A 19,929-nucleotide genomic window follows, 5' to 3' on the forward strand; every position below is an offset into this window, starting at 1 on the left:
TTTGTGTTGGTATTTTGTTACATATGTTTGTTGATTCGTCCCGAAGTCACCACGACAAACACTTCTATCACATTTTGGACGAAATCGACTTAGTAGAAATTTTACCTTTTTCTGAAATTTTTGGGACTTTTCACTTTTTTTCATTTTTACTTTTTTGCATTAATTAGTCTTAGGTGTGATTACTAATAACTTTCTCTTACAGATTCTTAGTTCTAAGACTAATTAACACTTTATTTGCAGATTCTTAGTTTTAGTAAATATTTATTTGCATTCCTTTAAACAGGTATTTCCCTCTAGCTTTGTGGGCATATACGGCCTATATGTCCACGGACCGTGACCCTTACCTGCTCCGGTCTATTTCAGCTATGGATAGTACGACTGGACCACCTTTCCTCATTCCCGAGGGTTTAGGCCAGCGACATATACAACGATTTATGTAAAGACGATAATGACAAAATAGCAAAGCTCCTATACAAAAAATGAATATCGTTTTATGAAATATATAACTTTATAAGCAATTTCCATCATACGTTGGGGCTTTTCTTGGTAAGAGGCAGGACTTGGCATACACAAAACACGACACATCCCAATAGATAATACGTTGAGCAAATCCAGTAAGAAGGACCAGTGTGCTCTGGAGTTTAAGGAGTTGTCCCAAACTCAGAGCTTTTATGCACACCTGCAGGAAAGGTACTAAATACGATACAAAATGATATCGAATCGGTACCCGCGGTGCAAGTGGTATGAAAAGACAAATGCGGGGTCATTTTGTACGAGGTTTTCCTGTATCTGGATGAATCAGTTCACAGAAACTGCATAAAATATGCCTCCATTTTCTTCTCTGGTTACACCATTACCCCTGGCGCAAATACAAACAGAAGGCCCTTTGGCGTTAACTGTCAAATTTTTAGTCTACGGCACTGCTCACATCGCCAATGCAATTCGATCCTATATTATCTATTAGATGTATTATATGCACTTTTCAGTACACACCAGTTGCCCATCCTTCTTTAATACTCCCACCCTCGAGAACATTGTTCTAACTCCTCCGATGCCGTCACCAATTACCGGCGCTCCCGGCAGTTCCGGGTATCTTTCCCGAAGCTTGCCGATCATTTCGGCATTTGTGTGTTCGCGGTTATTGCAACGTCCACATCGCCAGCGGATTCGAGAGGAAGAACCCTCACACATACTTGTTTTCTCGAAAGGCACCTTCGGCCATTATTGATTGACTGGAGCCATGATCTCATCAGCACCATTACACTAACTCTTTCCAATTTCATTCGCCCTATTCGCGTTCATCTGCAGGTCATCAGTCACTCTAGCCTGCACACCTGCATTTTTTTTTATTACGTCCAACAAGAGGCGTCCGTCTGCATCTCCGTTGAAGCCACATACTTCCTTGGTGCCTCTCTTTCACTATGCCACTGTCTGCTGGCCAAAGAGGGCATGTTTCCCAGCACGGGATATCTTCTTCTCCAACTTGCAGAACAGAGTGTTGATCTTTTTCACACCAGACTTGATTTCTATCTGCTCATTTTAAATTAAAAATTAATAAAACATACTAGGTATTTATTTTCAGACATGGATTGAAGTTGCACAAGACAAAAACAAACTGTATTATCTTTAAAAAAGGATGATCATATTACATGACAATTAAAATACTAAGAACGTATTACCTGCATGTTTAACTGAAGTTTCCATAAGTTCCAAACCTTCAGGGACTACGAAAATGATTTTGGGTTTTACGTCCTTCAATAAATACACCGATTCCATAAGGGATAATGTGGGATCCATAGATGCTACCGGAACGTTTAAGAATAGACTAGCAACGAATGGTACTGGACTTTCTTTATGATTGTTAGAACAAAGCACAATAACATCGTCCTTTGTTAAAGTTCTGGTTGAAAGATGGCAGGCTGTGCGTACACAACGTAATAAAAGTTCACCGTAGGTTTGCTCTTCATCGTTATCAACAATATACTAAAACAAAAAATGGGTAATATTGTTCTTACATTAGTACACACAAATAGAATTCCAAAAAAATCTATGGTATCTTTAAATATTCAAATAAAAAATATCATCGTTCACGTATATTTTTAACTTGGCAAACCATCATGTCGAACACTTCTTTCTAGTCAGCTTTAGAAAAAATAACGTTTTCATCTTTGTGTCTGTTTTCGGTGTTCGTAACTCAACATTATTCTTTTCCCATTTCATACAATTTGTCTTTTTGTAGCATATCATGTTTTTATCTCCATGTAAAACTAGTCCGTATGGTATTTCGTACTAAGGTTATTATTTTTGTTGTTTCACGTTGGTTGGTTTTGAGTTAATAGTTGATTTAGATTATTCTTTTATATACAGTTATCTTCACTGTTCTTTGGAAGATGTCTTAATTAAAACAACGTTGCTAGGGAATAATATTCCTTGTTCTCTGAAATTATAGTAGCTTTCACATATTTGAATTATGTAACCAAGTCAAAGGTCATTAATGGATATATTTTTTAATTCGTGGTGTCGTATTCTTCGTAACCATCCTGTACTTGCTTGATGTTATCTTCTTTTACATTTTTAAAAGAAGGTAAACTTCCTTTGTATCTCTGGTGGTTTATATAATTGTGTCAACATTATTAGCAAAAGCAAGCATTACTTTCGATACGTAGGTGCAAAGCTAGTTGTTTATTATAACTGAATTTGCTTTTCTACTTCGTGAATACCATGTGCTTTTTTAAATGGCTGGTCCGAGTAAACATTAAACAATGTTGGGGACAAAATGCAACCTTGTCTGACTCCTTGTTGTATGGAGATTTCGTCGGTGTAATTCCCACCAATTTATACGATATCAGTTTGATTCCAGTACAGATTTTTAATGACACGAATATTTTTGTCATCTAATACTATATTTTTTAGCATATACGTTAATTTTACATGCTGTACTTTATCAAATGCATTTTCGAAGTCAACGAAGCATGCAAATACATCTTTTCTTTGATCACGGAATTTTTGTAATATGATGTTTAGCGCAAAAAGTTGGGACTCTTATTTCCTCCATTACCGTCCACAGCTTATCCCTGTTTAGAGAATCATACGCTTGTTTTACATGTACAAAGATTTAATGTACGCCCAGGTGTATGTCCAGCATTTAACGTTTATTACGTAATATTTGTTCTGCTAATGGAATTAATCTATTCGGTAGCCAGTAGCCATCAATTTCAATAATTTTTTAAACGTTAATTAACAAATAATTCCTCTATAATTCTTTTATAGAGGTAATTTGATTTCCTCTTTCCCCGACTTCGCTTAGCAGACAATGTATTTATGTGGTTTTTCGAACTTTAACTAATTTAAACTTATATATTTAAATCAATAAAAATGTTTCGCCCGGCACTTAGCTGTATCACTTCACATATTAGAGATTCTTTTAGTGACTCTTCTAATCTTCGCATATATGACACACATCTGCATCTGCATAGACTGCTACGTTTGCGTATCGAAAAAAAAAATGTATGAAATTAACTTAACCATATGATGGCGTGAACATGGCCCCCGTCTTGACAAGCAATGCCTACAAAATCGACTGCAAACGCTAAATGTTCGAATGTTTGAAATGCACTTAGTCCGAAACGAGCAACGAACACACCTTGGAAAAAGAACGAGTAATAATACCAATGTCTATCTTTATCTTAAAAACTCTGGCTACACCATCACTGCCGCGTATAAGTTCGATCACGCGATCTAACTTCCACCTTAATGGGGGTAAATTGTCCTCTTTTATGAGCACTAACGTGTTTTACGCAACTTTACAGTTAGTAGTAGTCTATTTGGTACGTTTTTGTAGTTTGGAGATGTATTGTTTGTTCCATCGTTCTCATATATACTGAGAAAGCTTCTGAATATGCTGGAATTTTGAGAGCCGATTAACTGCAATATGACGCAAATCTGGATCTGGATTGGTAATAAGTGGTCTTTCGATGAGAAAATGTGCAGGAGTTAATGGGGAGAGATCATTTGGATCACAGGATAAAGGATGAATAGGTCGGGAATTTATTATAGCTTTAATCTGCACAAGCAACGAATAAAATTCCTCGAACGTTAAGTGCACGTTTCCCAAAACTCTATGTAAATGTTCCCACAGTCCATCGAAATGTGGAGAATAATGAGGTATAAAAGACCACGAAATATTATCCTTTAGCAAGGATTCTCATCGGAAACCATCTTCTGAGGCTTGCCTCTTCGCGCAATAAATATTTTAAAAGCGAACAGAAATGATTCCTTAGACAGTTCCGTAACTAATTCTAAATGTATGGCCTTCGTACAAAAACAAATGAAAAGACACATGTAACTCTTTAGTAGTTTACAACCTCGACCCTTTCTATCGCGAATTAAGAAAGAACCCGCATAATCTACACCTGTTACAATAAACGGTGGCCCACCTGCGAGACGCTGGGCAGGTAGGTCTCCCACAACTGGCTGAATGGGTTTAGATTTTAAACGAAAACATTATTAAACAATAAACGAAAACATAACGGCCAGAAAGTTTCTCTTATTATGGAAAGTAAATGCTGAGGACCAGCATGCATAAGATCCTTGTAAAAATGATCAAATATTAATGCTGTAACTACATGATCTGCCTCTAAAATAATAGGATTTTTTTTATCATACGCGAACTCAGAATGCTTTAAACGCCCACCAACTCTCATCAAGAAATGGAGATAAACATGAGTTTGCTGTTTATCGAGAGATCTCTTTGATTCAAACGCTTTATTTCATTAGAAAATGACTGTGATTGACACAGTTTTAGAATACGGTTAAATGTAGAATGTATTTCATCTACAGAAAGGGGTTCAGAAGTCCTCTTCTTATTTTTACACATGCGGATGAATCTGAACACATATGCAGCGGTTCTTTTTAAAAGTAAAATATTAGAAAAGTGTTCAAATGAAAATACTTCCGTATTCTGTGTTTCATCAAGTTTATTCGTAAAAACCTTAATGTTTTTCCTCGTTTCGCTTATTTTAGTAGAAGCAACTTGTAAATTTGGCCTATCTGAATCTTGCATGAGTCACTCCGGTCCATGCCACCATAAGTTGCATTCCATTATTTTATGACTCTAGACCTACAGGATTATCCTGGCCTGGCACATGACGCCACTGCGCAAACGAAGTGGTTTCCTTGATCTCTGCTACGCGGTTACTAACAAACGTATTTAATACATTGGCTGCTGTTTTCAACCAACTAAGTACTATCGGGGAATCTGTCCAGAGGTAACACGTGTTAAATTGAACATTTAATGAATTTTTGATCTTATTGGTCAAACGCGATAAAATGACTGCTCCACAGAGCTTTAAACGCAGCAAGGTAACTGGCTTTAAGGGCGCAACCTTGCTTTTCGTACATAATAAGAATGAATACGATCTACCTAACGAATCGGTAGATTTAATGAATATGTAAGCACCGTATATTTTTTCTGAGGAGTCGCAAAATCCATGAAGTTCTATTTTGACCTCACGATAACATATAACATGGTATTTTTAAATTGTTTAAGCTTCCTAGTTTATTCCTTAACTGATAATAATTTCTCGCTAAATGCTCAGGTATGAAGTAATCCCATGAAAGACGCTCTAGCTATAGTTGTTGTAACATAATTTTCGCTATGACTGTACAAGCACTTAATAGACCTAAGGGATCAAAAATTTGAGCTATGTCCGATAATAAAGTTCGTTTTGTGATTATATGGCCTAGAATCCTAGAGATGAATTCATGCTATAAAACAAAATATCTGATTGCACTGAGTACAATAATCCCAAAGTTTTCGCCTTCTCGTTTTCGCTGAATTGAATAACAGAACCCGTAGTTGATTTATCCTGTATATCTCTCAATATTTCAGGATCATTTGAATAGAATTTATGCAATGTAATTCCTTCGCCTTTGAGGACCTCAAAAAGTTGTTTACAAGCTTCGCGCGCTTTCTGTTTTGAATCAAAACCTGTCAAAAGGTCGCCCACATAAAAATCGGATTTAATAATGCTAGCAATATTCAGATTTTTAGCTTCTTGCTTTTATGAGACATCTTCATTAGACATTTGATCACTAAGTAAGAAGAGCATTTCATACCGTATGTACCGTATGAAAAATGGCGTTTTGGCGATTATGATATTAGGCGGCTCTAATACTAAATTTATCGTACACTAAGCAAGAGCGTGCCTGTTGACAATTGAAACAAACATTAAAATAATAAAATTAAAATAATATTAAATCGATTAGGAATATTTGAAAGAAATTTAATATCAATTTTATTTCATAAATACTAATTTGTGTACTACAAAGTACATTAACTGATATTGTAATATTATTGGTACCACACTATAGTATACCTACTTGTGCTATGTGATGTCTATGTTTTTTCATTTTATTAAACAAAAAATTTCCAAGACCCCGAGGATCTGGTTCAAATTTAAACGGGGTATAAAAAGTATATTCTTCCCCAGACTCATCATTGTTGTTAAGTTCATCCTGCGGATCTAAAAATACATAAAATAAATAATTAATAAAAAAAATTTTAGGATTTATTTATTTATAGTAGTTAACTATTATTATATACTCAATAATAATACTATCTACATCGTTTCATTGAAATTAACAACTCTTTACAATAACAAAAACAGGTAAAAGAGGTTATCTGATTAAGTAAAAGATTCTAAAAAATAGTTCTCTTTAAAACATATTTTAAACTATTAAATTAAATGTGTATTTAATGCGCCAATGCGCCAGGGTTTGGTATGGATGTATTTCCTAATATATAATTATAAGTTCCTAAAACACTTTTTTCTAAAGTTAACTATTTAAAAAAAAAATACATTGTTTTCCATATACCTACGTGAATTTTTATTTTAAGAAATTAAATAATCTAGCAATGTCGCGTCGTACGCAGTGAAAGCGGTTCTGAATAAAAACTCGTTTATGACTTAGGGTATTTAACATAATCCTTGTTTATTTACAATTAAAGGTTGTTAACATCTTAGGAACTACTTTCAAAATAATGATTTCTTGCTTTAATACTGTGGCATTTCCTATTATCTGAATTAATTAAGGGGTGTATAGTTGTGTTATAGAAGTAACACCCTTTTATCGGAACGACCACATCGAGCGTCATAGACAGGTGATGGTTCTTGATAACTGGTCCTCATAAGAAAATTAACTCTCACTTATAGCTCCACGTGTCACACCCCGGACAACTGCATTGGTCTGCAGGGTAAATTAAGTGAGGGTAACCAGATATGACAAAAATTCCACCAAGCGATTGCCGGTATAAGCAATCTCACACTGACTGACCAACGGCTTCGACCGGATGAGTTGGTAAGTGGAAGGGCACTTTTATGTCCTGGCGCTAAGAAATTAGCATCAAAGGCGAATGAATCAAGTAAATGGTCAACGGCATAAGGATGCAGAAGGCAAGAAGAAAGCACTGCATTAAAGATCCAATTTGATATCTCTTGTACAATCATCATGGCAATGAGTACTAAAAGAAAAAAAGAAATAACATTGGAATCGGAGGACAAGATCCAGCAGAGAAGGAACAGACAAGGACTCCCAGATCGTTAACCGGCGAAACCCTTGTTAAACATCGAAGCAAGATAAAGTAAAATTATCAAAAGCAAAAATAGGTAAGTGGAACGTCAAAAATGTAAAGAATGAATATAAATATATTAGGTGTAAACGAAGCATGGTGGCCTAACTCAGGATACCTTTCGACAGAAACCGGTAAGTTATATTACTCGGGAAACATTGACAACCAGCATAGACGTGGAGTAGCAATTATTGTCGATATAGTATGTTTTTCTGAAATTTATTTAAAAATGGCATAATTTTAAATTGTTGTTATATCATTTATTTACAATAAAAAACACTTTATCTTTTAACTGCACTAGTACTATGTATTTATTAAGCTTTAAAGGTGCTGAATGCCGAATTCTTCCGATACTTACATAGTTTACAGTGGAAATTAAATACAACAGACAACGTTTAATAATTCTAATTTATTTTTTTAAACTACGCTCGGACTATCAGTAATTTGTTTACTTGTGAACTAAAATTAAATTAGATACTTGTACGTACTTGAGAATAATTATTAAAATAATTGTTTAAAATGAACTCCACCTACGACGAATCCAATTTTTAGTAATGCTATAGTTAATTAAATTATGTCGGATAGTTTCTGCTTCAGCTTCTGTTTCGATTTTATCTCGGTTATCATAAACTAATGATTTCAGATATCCCCAACAATAAACATCCAATACATTGCATTCGAGACTTCGTGGTTACCACAGAATGGGTCCAATTCCTACCAATCCAATGACACGGACAAGTGGTATCAAGAAGATTTTTAACAGCTCTAGTAAAATGTGCTGGGGCTCAGTCGTGAAGAAACCACATTTCACGATGTGTTTGCAAAGGAACGTCAAAGAAAACGTCACAAAAGAAATACCGGCAAAACATTTTTCCAGAAAATTATAGTCGGTCTTTCCATTTAGTGTTCTGGGTAATTTATACGGTCCTATCAAACGATTGTTAATTATTCCAGCTAATAAATTTATACTAAGGCATATCTCGTCACCCCATATGTGGCAACTATGAAAATTATACACACCATTTCTCGTGAATCATGCTTCATCCGCAGATAACACTTTAGATGGAAATTCAGGTTCTCTGACGAGTTTTTCTTAAAACCACCTACAAAATGTTAATCTTTGTGGAAGATCACCGTGGTGTAAATCTTGTACTCTCTGATATTGGATGTAGAAGTCGTTCAAAAAATTATGAACAACGTTTTTCTACATTTTAACCATTTTAGTCACCGTTCGTGTTCTTACATTTACATTATTCTCCAGAGCATCTCAAACATTTTCTTTTACATTTAATCGCCGGACACTTCTTGTTCTTCCCCTATTTTTTTTTTGGTATGACAGAACCCGTTCCTTATAATCTTTGAGAAACATTTACAAAAGTTCGAGCATTAGGAGTTCGCCTTTCGGGATACCGATGAACTTAATTACTGTTACACTACGCTTCTCCATAAATAATCAACATATCATAGTACTCACGAATCGAAAACATTTTTGCGGTGACACTAAACATTCTTCTTCTTAGGGTGCCTGTCCATTCCGAACTTTGGCGATCATACTGGCTATGATGACTTTATTGGTTGCTATACGAAATAGCTGTGTTGAGGTCTTTTTCTGTACCATGCTCTTAGGTTAGCAAGCCAGGATATTCTTCTTCGTCCTGGAGCCCTTTTTCCTTTAATTTTACCTTGCAAAATACATTGAAGTAGCTCGTATCTGCCTTAATTTCTCATTATATGTCTTAAGTACTGCAGCTTACGGCTCTTCACGATGTTGACCAAATCCGCAGTTGTGTTCATCCTCTGCAGTACTTTTTCATTGGTGACTTTGTCTGTCCATGGTAACTTCAGGATCCTTCTGTATGACCATAGCTCAAAAGCTTGAAGTTTTGATAGAGTTTCCGCCTTCAATGTCTACGTTTCTACTCCGTACAGAAGCACTGAGTACACATAACATTTAAGAAGCTTTATTTTTGTAGACCTGGATGACAAAGACCTCAGAATAATTTCAGAACTATACTGGAATCAGACCGCATACATGAAAATTAACGAAGAAGAAACAGATCACATAAAAATACTACGCGGAGTTAGACAGGGATGTATTCTATCGCCGTTGATATTTAATATGTACTCAGAAAAAATTTTTAACGAGGCTCTTTACGGAATAGACGAAGGCATCCTTCTAAATGGTGAAAGAGTAAACAATGTTAGATATGCCGACGACACCATGGTGATAGCAGATAGTTTAGAGGGACTTCAGAGGCTAATGGACAGAATAAACGAGTACAGTCAACAGTACGGACTAAACATTAATACCCACAAAACCAAACAAATGATTGTCAGCAAGGAGAATATAAATGGGGCTCATCTATACATTAATGGGACGCAGATAGAGCGAGTAAAACAGTATTGCTACCTGGGAACTATTATAAACGAACAGTGGAGCAATGTACAGGAAATAAAGTGCCGCATAGGAAAGGCAAGAACGGTCTTTAACAAAATGAGCGCCATCTTCAAAAGTCACAACATATCCCTGGATACAAAAATGAGACATTTGAGATGCTATGATTTCTCTGTGTTGTTGTACGGGGCGGAGGCATGGACGCTTACAGACACCACTATTAAAAAACTTGAAGCATTTGAGATGTGGCTTTATAGAAGAATGCTGAGAATATCATGGACAGCAAGGATCACGAACAAGGAAGTTCTAGAAAAAATGAAGAAGGAACCAGAGATTGTGTTTACGATCAAACGCATCAAATTGCAATATCTGGGACACGTTATGAGAAATCAGCACCGTTACTCCCTGCTGCAGTCTATATTGCAAGGTAAAGTCAAAGGTAAGCGAGGACCCGGTAGAAGGAGAATATCATGGCTGCGGAATTTAAGAACATGGTTTAAGAAAACCTCAACGGAGCTGTTTCGAACCGCAGCGAGCAAGGTCATGATTTCCAATATGATTTCCAACATCCGAAACGGATAGTAACCAGAAGAAGAAGAAGATTTTTGTTTCTAGGGTGAGGTCATGGCTCTTGAACACAGAACTCATGGTCAAGAATGCACTTTTTGCCTTTCCGATGCGACATTTAATCTCTTGGGTATTGTCCCACGACTCATTGATTATAGTTCCCAGGTAGTTGTATTGTGAGACACGTTCAATTCTTATTTGGTTCACATACAGATTTGCTTCAGTTATGTTTTCCTTGCTGATGATCATTAGCTTGGTTTTGCTGGTGTTTATATCCGGTCCATATTTTCTACTTGTTTTCGTTATTTAGTTCATTAAGTTTTGCAGCCCTCCTATGGTATTGGAAAACACTATTGTATCATCTGCATACCGCAGGTTATTGAGCTTGACTCCACTTATTGAGATCCCTTCATCATTATCTTTGAGAGCCTCTTCAAAAATGTTCTCCGAGTACAGATTAAATATCAGTGGTGAAATTATGCACCCCTGTCTCACTCCCCTTAAGATTTTGACCTGATCTGTATATTCTCCATCTATTCGGAGTACCACTGATTGATTACAATACAGATTAGCTATTATTTTTAAGTCTTTTCCGTCAATCCCTGTCCTCTTCAGTACTTCCATCATTTGTTCATGCTTGACTCTATCGAAAGCCTTCTTGTAGTCAATCAGGCATGCAAAAACATTACAGCTGACATCTCTACATTTCTGAAACAATACCTGCACGCTAAATAAAGCTTCCCTCGTACCAACGGCGTTCACAAATCCAAACTGATTGGGCGCAACTTGTTCCTCGCATTTCCGGTAAATTCTTTTGTGGATGACTTTTAAAAACAGCTTCAGCAGATGGCTCATTAGGCTTGTGGTCCTACAATCTTCACAAACTTTTGCTCCTGGTTTTTTGGGCAATGGTGCGAACTCCGATTTGAGCCACTCTACTGGTATTTTTCCTGCCTTGTATATTTCATTAAATATTTTAGTTATTATTTTTATTTGTTCTGCATCTAATAGCTTCAACAGTTCTGCAGGAATTTCATCAAGTCCCGGTGCCTTTCCATCTTTCATTTGTCTGACGGCTGCCGTTATTTCTTCTGGTAGTATTTCGCGACCTGAATTTTCTTCAATGGTGGGCTTTTGTATTGTTCCAAGGTAAGTGTGGGCTCTTGTAGTGTTCTACACTAAACATGATTGTTCCAAAATATCTGTTTACTAAAATTGTGACTGTCTACTTTAAGATTTTCATACTGCACGTAGTTGACAGATTGCTTTGTGCATACCAAAACGTATTTTCGTTTTTTGGTCAAACGGTTCAATTTAGAAAAAAATGTTAGAGAACTTTTTAGGTCTAAATGGTGCTTTCTACCTATAACTTTTATACTTTCGTGACACCCTGTATATAAACTCATAAGAAAGAAGGTGTGCGTGTAGATAATTGTGGTTTGAGTTTTATACATATTTTATTGATGGGAGGTGAGTTTCCAGATAACTTGACATTGACATTTGGGCGTAAAAATTATTGAACAGAAACTAAAGAAATTGTAAGTAGAACTTTTGTGTTTTTATTTTTTCTATAATCGATATGACGCTGACTTTGGTAGAATGTAACTTTCCAATGATATTTATTTGGTCAAGTATAAAAGATTACTAGCTAAATGAAAAATTAAATATTTCTATTTATAATAAATCGATATCGAAAATCTATTCAACAAAATTGAGAATTTGAATTGAGTGTCTTCGAATTGTAATTGGGTTTTTATCGTTTGGCTTTTTACAGTATTTACAGTTTATTTATGATAAGTAATCGAAATAGTGTGGAAGATTAATACTCCAGTCATCAGAGACGAAAATGTGCGACGAAACCTCTAAAAATCATACAAACAAGCTAAATTTTGCCGAGAATATTAATTTTGGGACCAAAAAAAAAGATGCAAAAAAGTTTACCACTTTTACCCCCGGGCTTCCCCCTAAATCTCCCACGCAGGGAAGTAAACACGCAAAAAATCGATTTAGACAGAATCTGTACTGCGTAGAAAAAAATGTTTCAAATAAAGAATATAGCTGAGATACTTTTAAACAAAAATGTTTATAAACATTTTTTGTGTAGAACGAACCGTTTTCTTAGAAAAAACGCTTGAAGTGATCGTCGATTTTGCATGCCGCGCGCGAAATCAATGTTCTATAAAATTTGTATCAGCTCGACGGTAAAAATTCGATATCTTTTGATACAAGTGACTTATCGACAAAAATCAAGATGAGTTTTAAAGGTAAAGAGTTTATCTTTTGTATGCAGTTTTTGTATTTTGCCGCAAATAAACTCAGATTTTATACAAGTGTTAAATAAACAAACTTGGTGCGATTTTTGCCAGTTTTTATGATTCTCACGAGATCAATACAATCTATCCCTTTCATTGACTGGCCACTATGAAGTTTTTATAACTAGAGCCTAACCTTTAAAAGCTATAACATAAAATTTGAGTTTTAAGTTTCACAATAAATGTTGCAAATGAACAACAGGGTCTTCGTAGTGGAATATCGTGTACAGATGCAATGTTCGTTATAAAGCAAATTGTTGAGAAATCACTAAAGTATAATAAATCAGCATTTCTCTGTCTGATTGGCCTAAAAAAAGCGTTTGACAGGATAAGACTCAAAGATGTAATCCATCTTCTGTATAATAGAGAAGTTCCCCTAAATATTATAAAAACTATCCATAATATCTACCAAAACAACAAAATGGAAGTCACAATAGATGGACAACTTACAGAACCTATAAAAAGAGGCAGCGGAATAAGACAAGGAGACACATTTAATTTTATCATGGATAAAATCATCAACTTAGAAACAAAAATATACGACAAGAAACAGGAGAAGAAATAAATGAAAACCTCCGTTCAGTGCAGCAACAAATTAAAGACACAAATAACGTTAACTAAAAATTTAAGTACATAAATACAGCTATACAAACAGTAGGAAAGAAACATCTTACAAAAACAACAACAAAGAATATTGGGTGGATGACATAAGATATAGTAGACTTAATGGAACAAAGAAGAAAGATGAAGAATTACCTAGACAAATACAAAGAAATAAACAAACACATAAAAAAGAGAATAAAAGAAGCCAAAGAGGCGTGGATTAAAGAACAATGTAAAGAAACGGAAACCTAATTGTAGATGGAAATCTTATTGTAGATCTATAGAATAAAATAAAAAGATGGACAGAATACCTGAATGAATTATTTGAAGACGATAGAAACAACTTAACTCAGATAATCAATGCAACTGGACCAGACATATTGAAAGAAGAAGTAGAATACGCAATAAGAAACGCTAAAAATGGAAAAGAAAATTAACCTGATGAGATTCCTACAGAACTGTTAAAGCTTTTAAATGATAAATGCGTAACCATAATATTACATCTATTCAATACAATATACAGTACTGGTATAATACCTCAGGAATGGTTGCTGTCTACGTTTGTCCACATATCGCAGAAAACTAAGGCAATGCAATATTTAGATCATCAAACAATCTCCTTGATGAGTCATCTGCTTAAAATATTTCTAAGAGTATTCCACGGTCGAATCTATCAAAAGTTAGATATCGATATTAACGATACACAGATGGGATTCAGAAAAGGATTAGGTACACGAGAAGCTCGCTTTGCCTTGAACGCCCTAACACAGAGATGTCTAGATGTTAACCAAGAGGTACACGCCTGCTTTATAGACTTTGAAAAGGCCTTTGACAAAGTACGCCACAATAAACTCAAAGAAATCCTGGAGGGTAAGAACATCGACACCAGAGATATACAAATAATATTAAATCTGTACTGGAATCATCTAGAGGAGTACGACAGGGTTGTATATCCCTTTGAACTCCGATGCGCAGCACTCGGCACAGTCAAGTTAACGAAAATATTTATTTTTGAAAGAACAGAGACACTTTTCTTGATGCCTATTTACCAATACCCAAAATATGACGTTAGTACGTATGCAGAATTTCTTTAAGATGTTTTTAGAAAAAAATTCATCAAATACAAGGAGCTATGACACAACTATGAACTGGAGCAAATGCTTAAGGAATTAAATCAGCGGTCAAATAAAATAGGTCTTAAAATAAACCTACAGAAAACAAAACTAATGGGTAAATTTACAAGCTAATATTGTTATTGACAACGTCAGTCTTGAAAATGTAGATCACTATATACATATATCTTGGACATACCATTAAAATCGGCAAAGAAAACCAAATAGCCTAAATAAAAAGACGCATACAATTGTCTTGGGTAGCTTTCGAAAAGTTAAACTTTATCTTGAAGAATAAAGATAATAAAGATAATAAAGATAAAGGTATCTTGCCTGTAACTACATATGGACTGGAGACCATGGCCTTTACAAAGAAAACCTTAGAGCAGCTCAGTACAACCCGAAGAGCGATGAAACCATGCTAGGGATTAGTTTGAGAGACAGAATTCGAAATATCGATATTCGTGAAAGAACAAACTTTACTGATGTCGCAGAAGATAAGATGATCGAGATAATCCCGAAAAATGGACACAGAGATTAACAAACTGAAGACCAAGAGAGAACAGGCGAGGAGTAGGCAGACCACAGAAGAGGTGGGCAGATATCGAACAAGTCGCAAGCAAGCTGTGGGTGAGAATTGCCAAGAGTTAAAATCAATGGAAGCAAATGGAAGAGGCCTATGTCCAGTAGTGGATGAATACAGGCTGAAGAAGAGCAGAAGAAGATGACAAAACTATATTTGATTCAAGGTTTTTCACAATAAACATTATTTGAAGGTGTGATCTTCTAACACGATCTACTATTGTACTATGGTTGCTGATATTATTAAATTAAACAAAACCGTGAGAAAATTGTTACTTAAACATTTTCTTAACTTCTATAGATACATTAGTAAGTAAAGTTGTAGCATTTCTATTTTCCTTTCGTATGTATTAAAACACCGAAAAATATTTTCAATCTTTTTGCGTCACTAAGATTGACAAAACAAACATTTCGGGTATGTATATAATAACACTAATTGCATTCCTTTGATCGTGATCCGCCTAATATTGCGCGTCAAATAAATATCCACTTAGATTGCTGAGAAAGTTATACTGGGAGACGAATGATTTTTAAGAATGACATCACTTTACGATGAATCGTCAAAGTGGTCAGTTCATTGTTTAGTCCGGATTTTTCTTTTTTAAAGTCGTTATTGTTGTTCGTTATTCGTTTTTGCCATGGTAATATAGTGTAAAGTGATATACTCGATGATGGAACGCCATAGCGTTTGGTTTTATTAAACAATAACAAACAAAAACGACTCAAACAATAAAACGAAAGAGTCCGGATTTTTTTTTAAATTCGTTATTGTTTTTCGTGATTCGTTTTTGTTATCGGAAATAGTGAAGTTTGGTAGCATGTAGCAGTTAAATTGAGAGAAGTTTTCATTGAGATTTTGAAGTTAAAAGATTTCAGTGTGTGTAGTCTTCAAAAACCGGCAATTTTTTTTTTGTGGAGAGGTGAATTTAAGCTCAAATGCAATGTGGGAGTTTTTGTTGAGTTAATCACCGATTTCTTGTGTTGTGCCCTATATGGGAGATTTGTAAGCAGCGTTACAATAATTTGAGAGGTTTACATGGTTTTAAGCAAGAGCGTTTGAGAGGCTGAGTTTTAAAGATTGCAGTTTGTTGTCATCCAGGATAATCCGAAGCCCAAATCAGTAGTCCAACTTCCTAAGATCTCTCAATTTTTATGTTCCATGGTCGTTCCAGGCCATTTACAGTTTGTGTGGGACAGTGTTTTTGATCCAATTCCGATCCCAAAAATTTATTCAAGGAAATACATCAGCCAGAGTGATATAAGGTACTTTTTGTTAAAATTGTTCCAAGTAAAAATAAACAATTTTTCATTAATAAAAAATTTGCTTTCATGACAAACTAAAAAATTGTAAATAAATGAAATTATACGTTTTATGGATTAGCTAATTGTCATATTGTTCTTCTTTTAAATGCAATTAGTTTTAAAATTTAATTAATATTTCAAAAAGTTTTAATATTTCATTTCGACATATGAGAATCAGTATTATCCTTTTCGGAAATTTGGTACATAACCATAAATTTGAATTGTTTAGTTTAAAGGTTAACCTCAATGTAAGCTCCGTTAAAAAATATATTTTCATTTTAATAGTAATTTAAATTCCTGTAGGTGTCCCCAACGTCTGGAGCTTGTTGTAAATCGTTACAAATAGCACATTGTAAGTTTTGCTTTTAAATTTTGTTAATATTACTTGTAATAACTGTTAATGTAAAGTAATAATAAATATATAATGTTTTTCTTTAAACCAGCAGTTCTAGAATTAGTTCTTTTAAAAAGATTTTTACCTTTTAATATTTTTTTTTAGGAAAGAAAAGCCTTTATGGCTAATATGCATTCAAAAATAGATTCTAGTTTTGACAATTGCGCCATAACAACATTAAGCACAACTATAATACAATCAAGAGCCGTTAAGAATACCTACCAAAAAAACAAACTGGAAACAATTTAAACAATTAAAAATAACAATAAACAATTTAAACATTATTAACCAGAATATAACGTTAGATAACCGAATAAAAAAATTTGCTGAGCTGGAATTAGCAGTACAAAACTAATTCTGTAATACAAAACGCTGCTTGGGAATCTACTCCTATAAGTAAAAACGGTAACCCTAAGGACAAGAATGTGCCATTATCTATCCAATAAGTTCTAGTAAAAAAAGGAGAGCGCGTGCAAAATGACAAAGGTTCCGAAATTCACTGGATAAGGCACAGCTTAGTAGACTTACACACCAGCTAAGTCAGCACTAAATCAAGCTCGTAATAACACCTTTAATTTTTATATTAAATATCTCTATCCCGATGACTACTCTATATAAAGAGCAAATAAAAAAACCGACTCTACGAATTCCTCCAATAAGAAAACCTGATAGTTGGGTGCAGGTTGAGACTGACTGACAATAAAAAAGCTGACGTATTTGCAAAATAATTAGAAAATATATTTACTCCAAATTTAGGCCAAACATAAATGATGATGTAGTTAGCAAATAACTAAATGCAGCCTGTTAACTATCACATTCAATAAAAGCCATTTCCTAAATAATCCTAAAACATCTACAAAGGAAAGCAGTTGTTATGCTTACTATTATCTATAATAGAATTCTGCAGTTAAGCCAGTTTTCAATCCAGTGAAAATATACTCATATTATAATGATTGATAAGCCAGGTAAATTGCCTACAGAACCTTCTTCTTATTGTCCGATAAGCTTGTTGCCCTTAATATCCAAGGTATTTGAAAGACTCCTGCTAAATAAAATAGGCGAAACTATATCAATCGAGTACGTAATACCCGACCATTAATTTGGTTTCCGTTAAAATTATTCAACAACTCAACAATGTTATAGAATAGTAAATGAAATCAAGAAAAGTTTGAAAGAAAAGACTATGTGTGCCTCAGTATTTCTCGATATTTAGCAGACTTTTTATAAAATCTACAGTCACTCATCACTGTACAGTGATGAGTGTCTTACCACCCGGCTTTTTAACGTAAGAGATAGAAAACACAGTTACCTTGTGAAATAAAAAGAGATGAAACTTGTAGAGGTGAGAAATAATCGATAGAAACCTATAATTTACATTACATTACATTACCACTATCGATAGTCTCACACCTTTAGACGTTAGCTTTAGAGTTAAATCACCTCGATCATAATTATTATGTGTAACGTCGCATGTGTGACGTTTTCCATTTTTTAATTTCGCATAAAGTAAAAACTGATTGACCACAATAAAGCAAAAATGTGAATAAAATAATTTAATTAATAGTGATTATTTAATCTAAAGTTTTAAATTATTAACCAAGAATAATTTCTACTATGATTTGAGGAGTTTCATACACTCTTGTCACGGAATAATTATCAATTCTTCGTGGATTAGTGGTAAGAATTCGACAATGCGACACAGACGTCGCAGACGATTAGAGTTCAAAACCCACATGTGGTTTTCTTTTTTTTAATAATTTGAAATGATGCAGAGATCGTTTTGCTTTAAATCACTTAACATTTATTTCAGTCTTTATTAAAAGTGTTTATAGTAAAACATGAAAATCTTATTGAAAAAACAATGTCGTACTTTCGAAAATAAAGTAAAAATTTTTCAAACATAAAAGAACGTTCTTAATAAATGTACTTACAAAAAATGTTTAAATAGGTAGAAATTCTATAAAAATATTCTAAATAAACGTATTTTATTCTAATGAAATGTATTTACAAAAAATGTTCGAATAAGCCTCCATTAGCAACAGAACAATAACCCAATCTATTATAAAAGTTTCGTCTAACATTAGTTAATGTTTCTGGACTAATACCTCTCATTGAATCAGAGATCTTTTCTCTTAATTCTTGGAGAGAATTAGGCCTATCGTCTTCAATTCCATATATTTTGGACTTGATATATCCCCACATAAAAAAATCACAAGGTGCAAGATTAGCTGATCTTGCAGGCCAAAAAATATCTCCGTGGCCACTAATCAATCGATTAGGAAAAGTCGCACTAAGATATTCACTGACGATGCGAGAATTATGTGCAGGACAACCATCGTGTTGAAACCATATGGAATCGAAAGGTATTGGTAAATTACGAAGGGCTGGGACAATTTGATTTTGCAGAAGTTCCAAGTATTTCTGCCCAGTCAACATACCGTCTATAAAAAATGGACCAATGACATGATTCCCTATTATGCCTTCCCAAACATTTACTTTTCGAGGACGCTGGGTACGAGCGACATAAATCTGACGAGGATTTCCTCGAGACCAATACCGAGCATTCATTGAATTGTGACGGCCATGCAATGAAAACGTACATTCATCGGTGAACAAAACGTTCTCTAAAAAATGTTCATCTTGATATGACGTTTCCATTGCAGTTTGACAAAATTCTAAACGTCTATATTGATTACCAGAGAATTGTTCGTTGGATTTATGAAGTTTATAGGGAACGGTATCCATGTCTTTTCAAAATTTTACCTACTCTAAATCTTGAAATTTCATATTGTTCTCCGAGACATGATGTTGATTGGGTAGGATTTTGCTGAATACTTGCACAAATCAAAGTGTCCCTTAGTTCCTAATCTGGATTTACCTCCTTTCGTCTACGAACTCCTCTTGGAGCGAACACGGATCCATAAATAAAAAAATTACGTATAATAGGCTGAATTGTTGATCGTGCTGGAGCCGGCCTATTTGGAAACATATTTACAAATTGTTGTCTAATCATGTTGTCTGATAATCCATTC

The 19,929-nt window shown here is 34.5% G+C and overlaps 1 protein-coding gene across 3 annotated transcripts in view; it reads right to left on the reverse strand.

Annotated features, from left to right (window-relative positions):
* LOC140450227 (luciferin 4-monooxygenase-like) overlaps positions 1 to 19,929 on the reverse strand; it is a 95,319-nt gene that overhangs the window by 43,149 nt on the left and 32,241 nt on the right. For all 3 annotated transcript variants that reach the window (XM_072543733.1, XM_072543732.1, XM_072543734.1), the window contains 2 exons: positions 6,382 to 6,524; positions 1,680 to 1,983 (listed from right to left, as the gene is read on the reverse strand). In XM_072543733.1, coding sequence (XP_072399834.1) covers positions 1,680 to 1,983; positions 6,382 to 6,524 — 447 coding nt within the window. The remainder of the gene's footprint in view (positions 1 to 1,679; positions 1,984 to 6,381; positions 6,525 to 19,929) is intronic.

The sequence above is a fragment of the Diabrotica undecimpunctata genome, chromosome 9 (assembly GCF_040954645.1).
Source record: "Diabrotica undecimpunctata isolate CICGRU chromosome 9, icDiaUnde3, whole genome shotgun sequence".
Taxonomy (NCBI): Eukaryota; Metazoa; Arthropoda; class Insecta; order Coleoptera; family Chrysomelidae; genus Diabrotica; species Diabrotica undecimpunctata.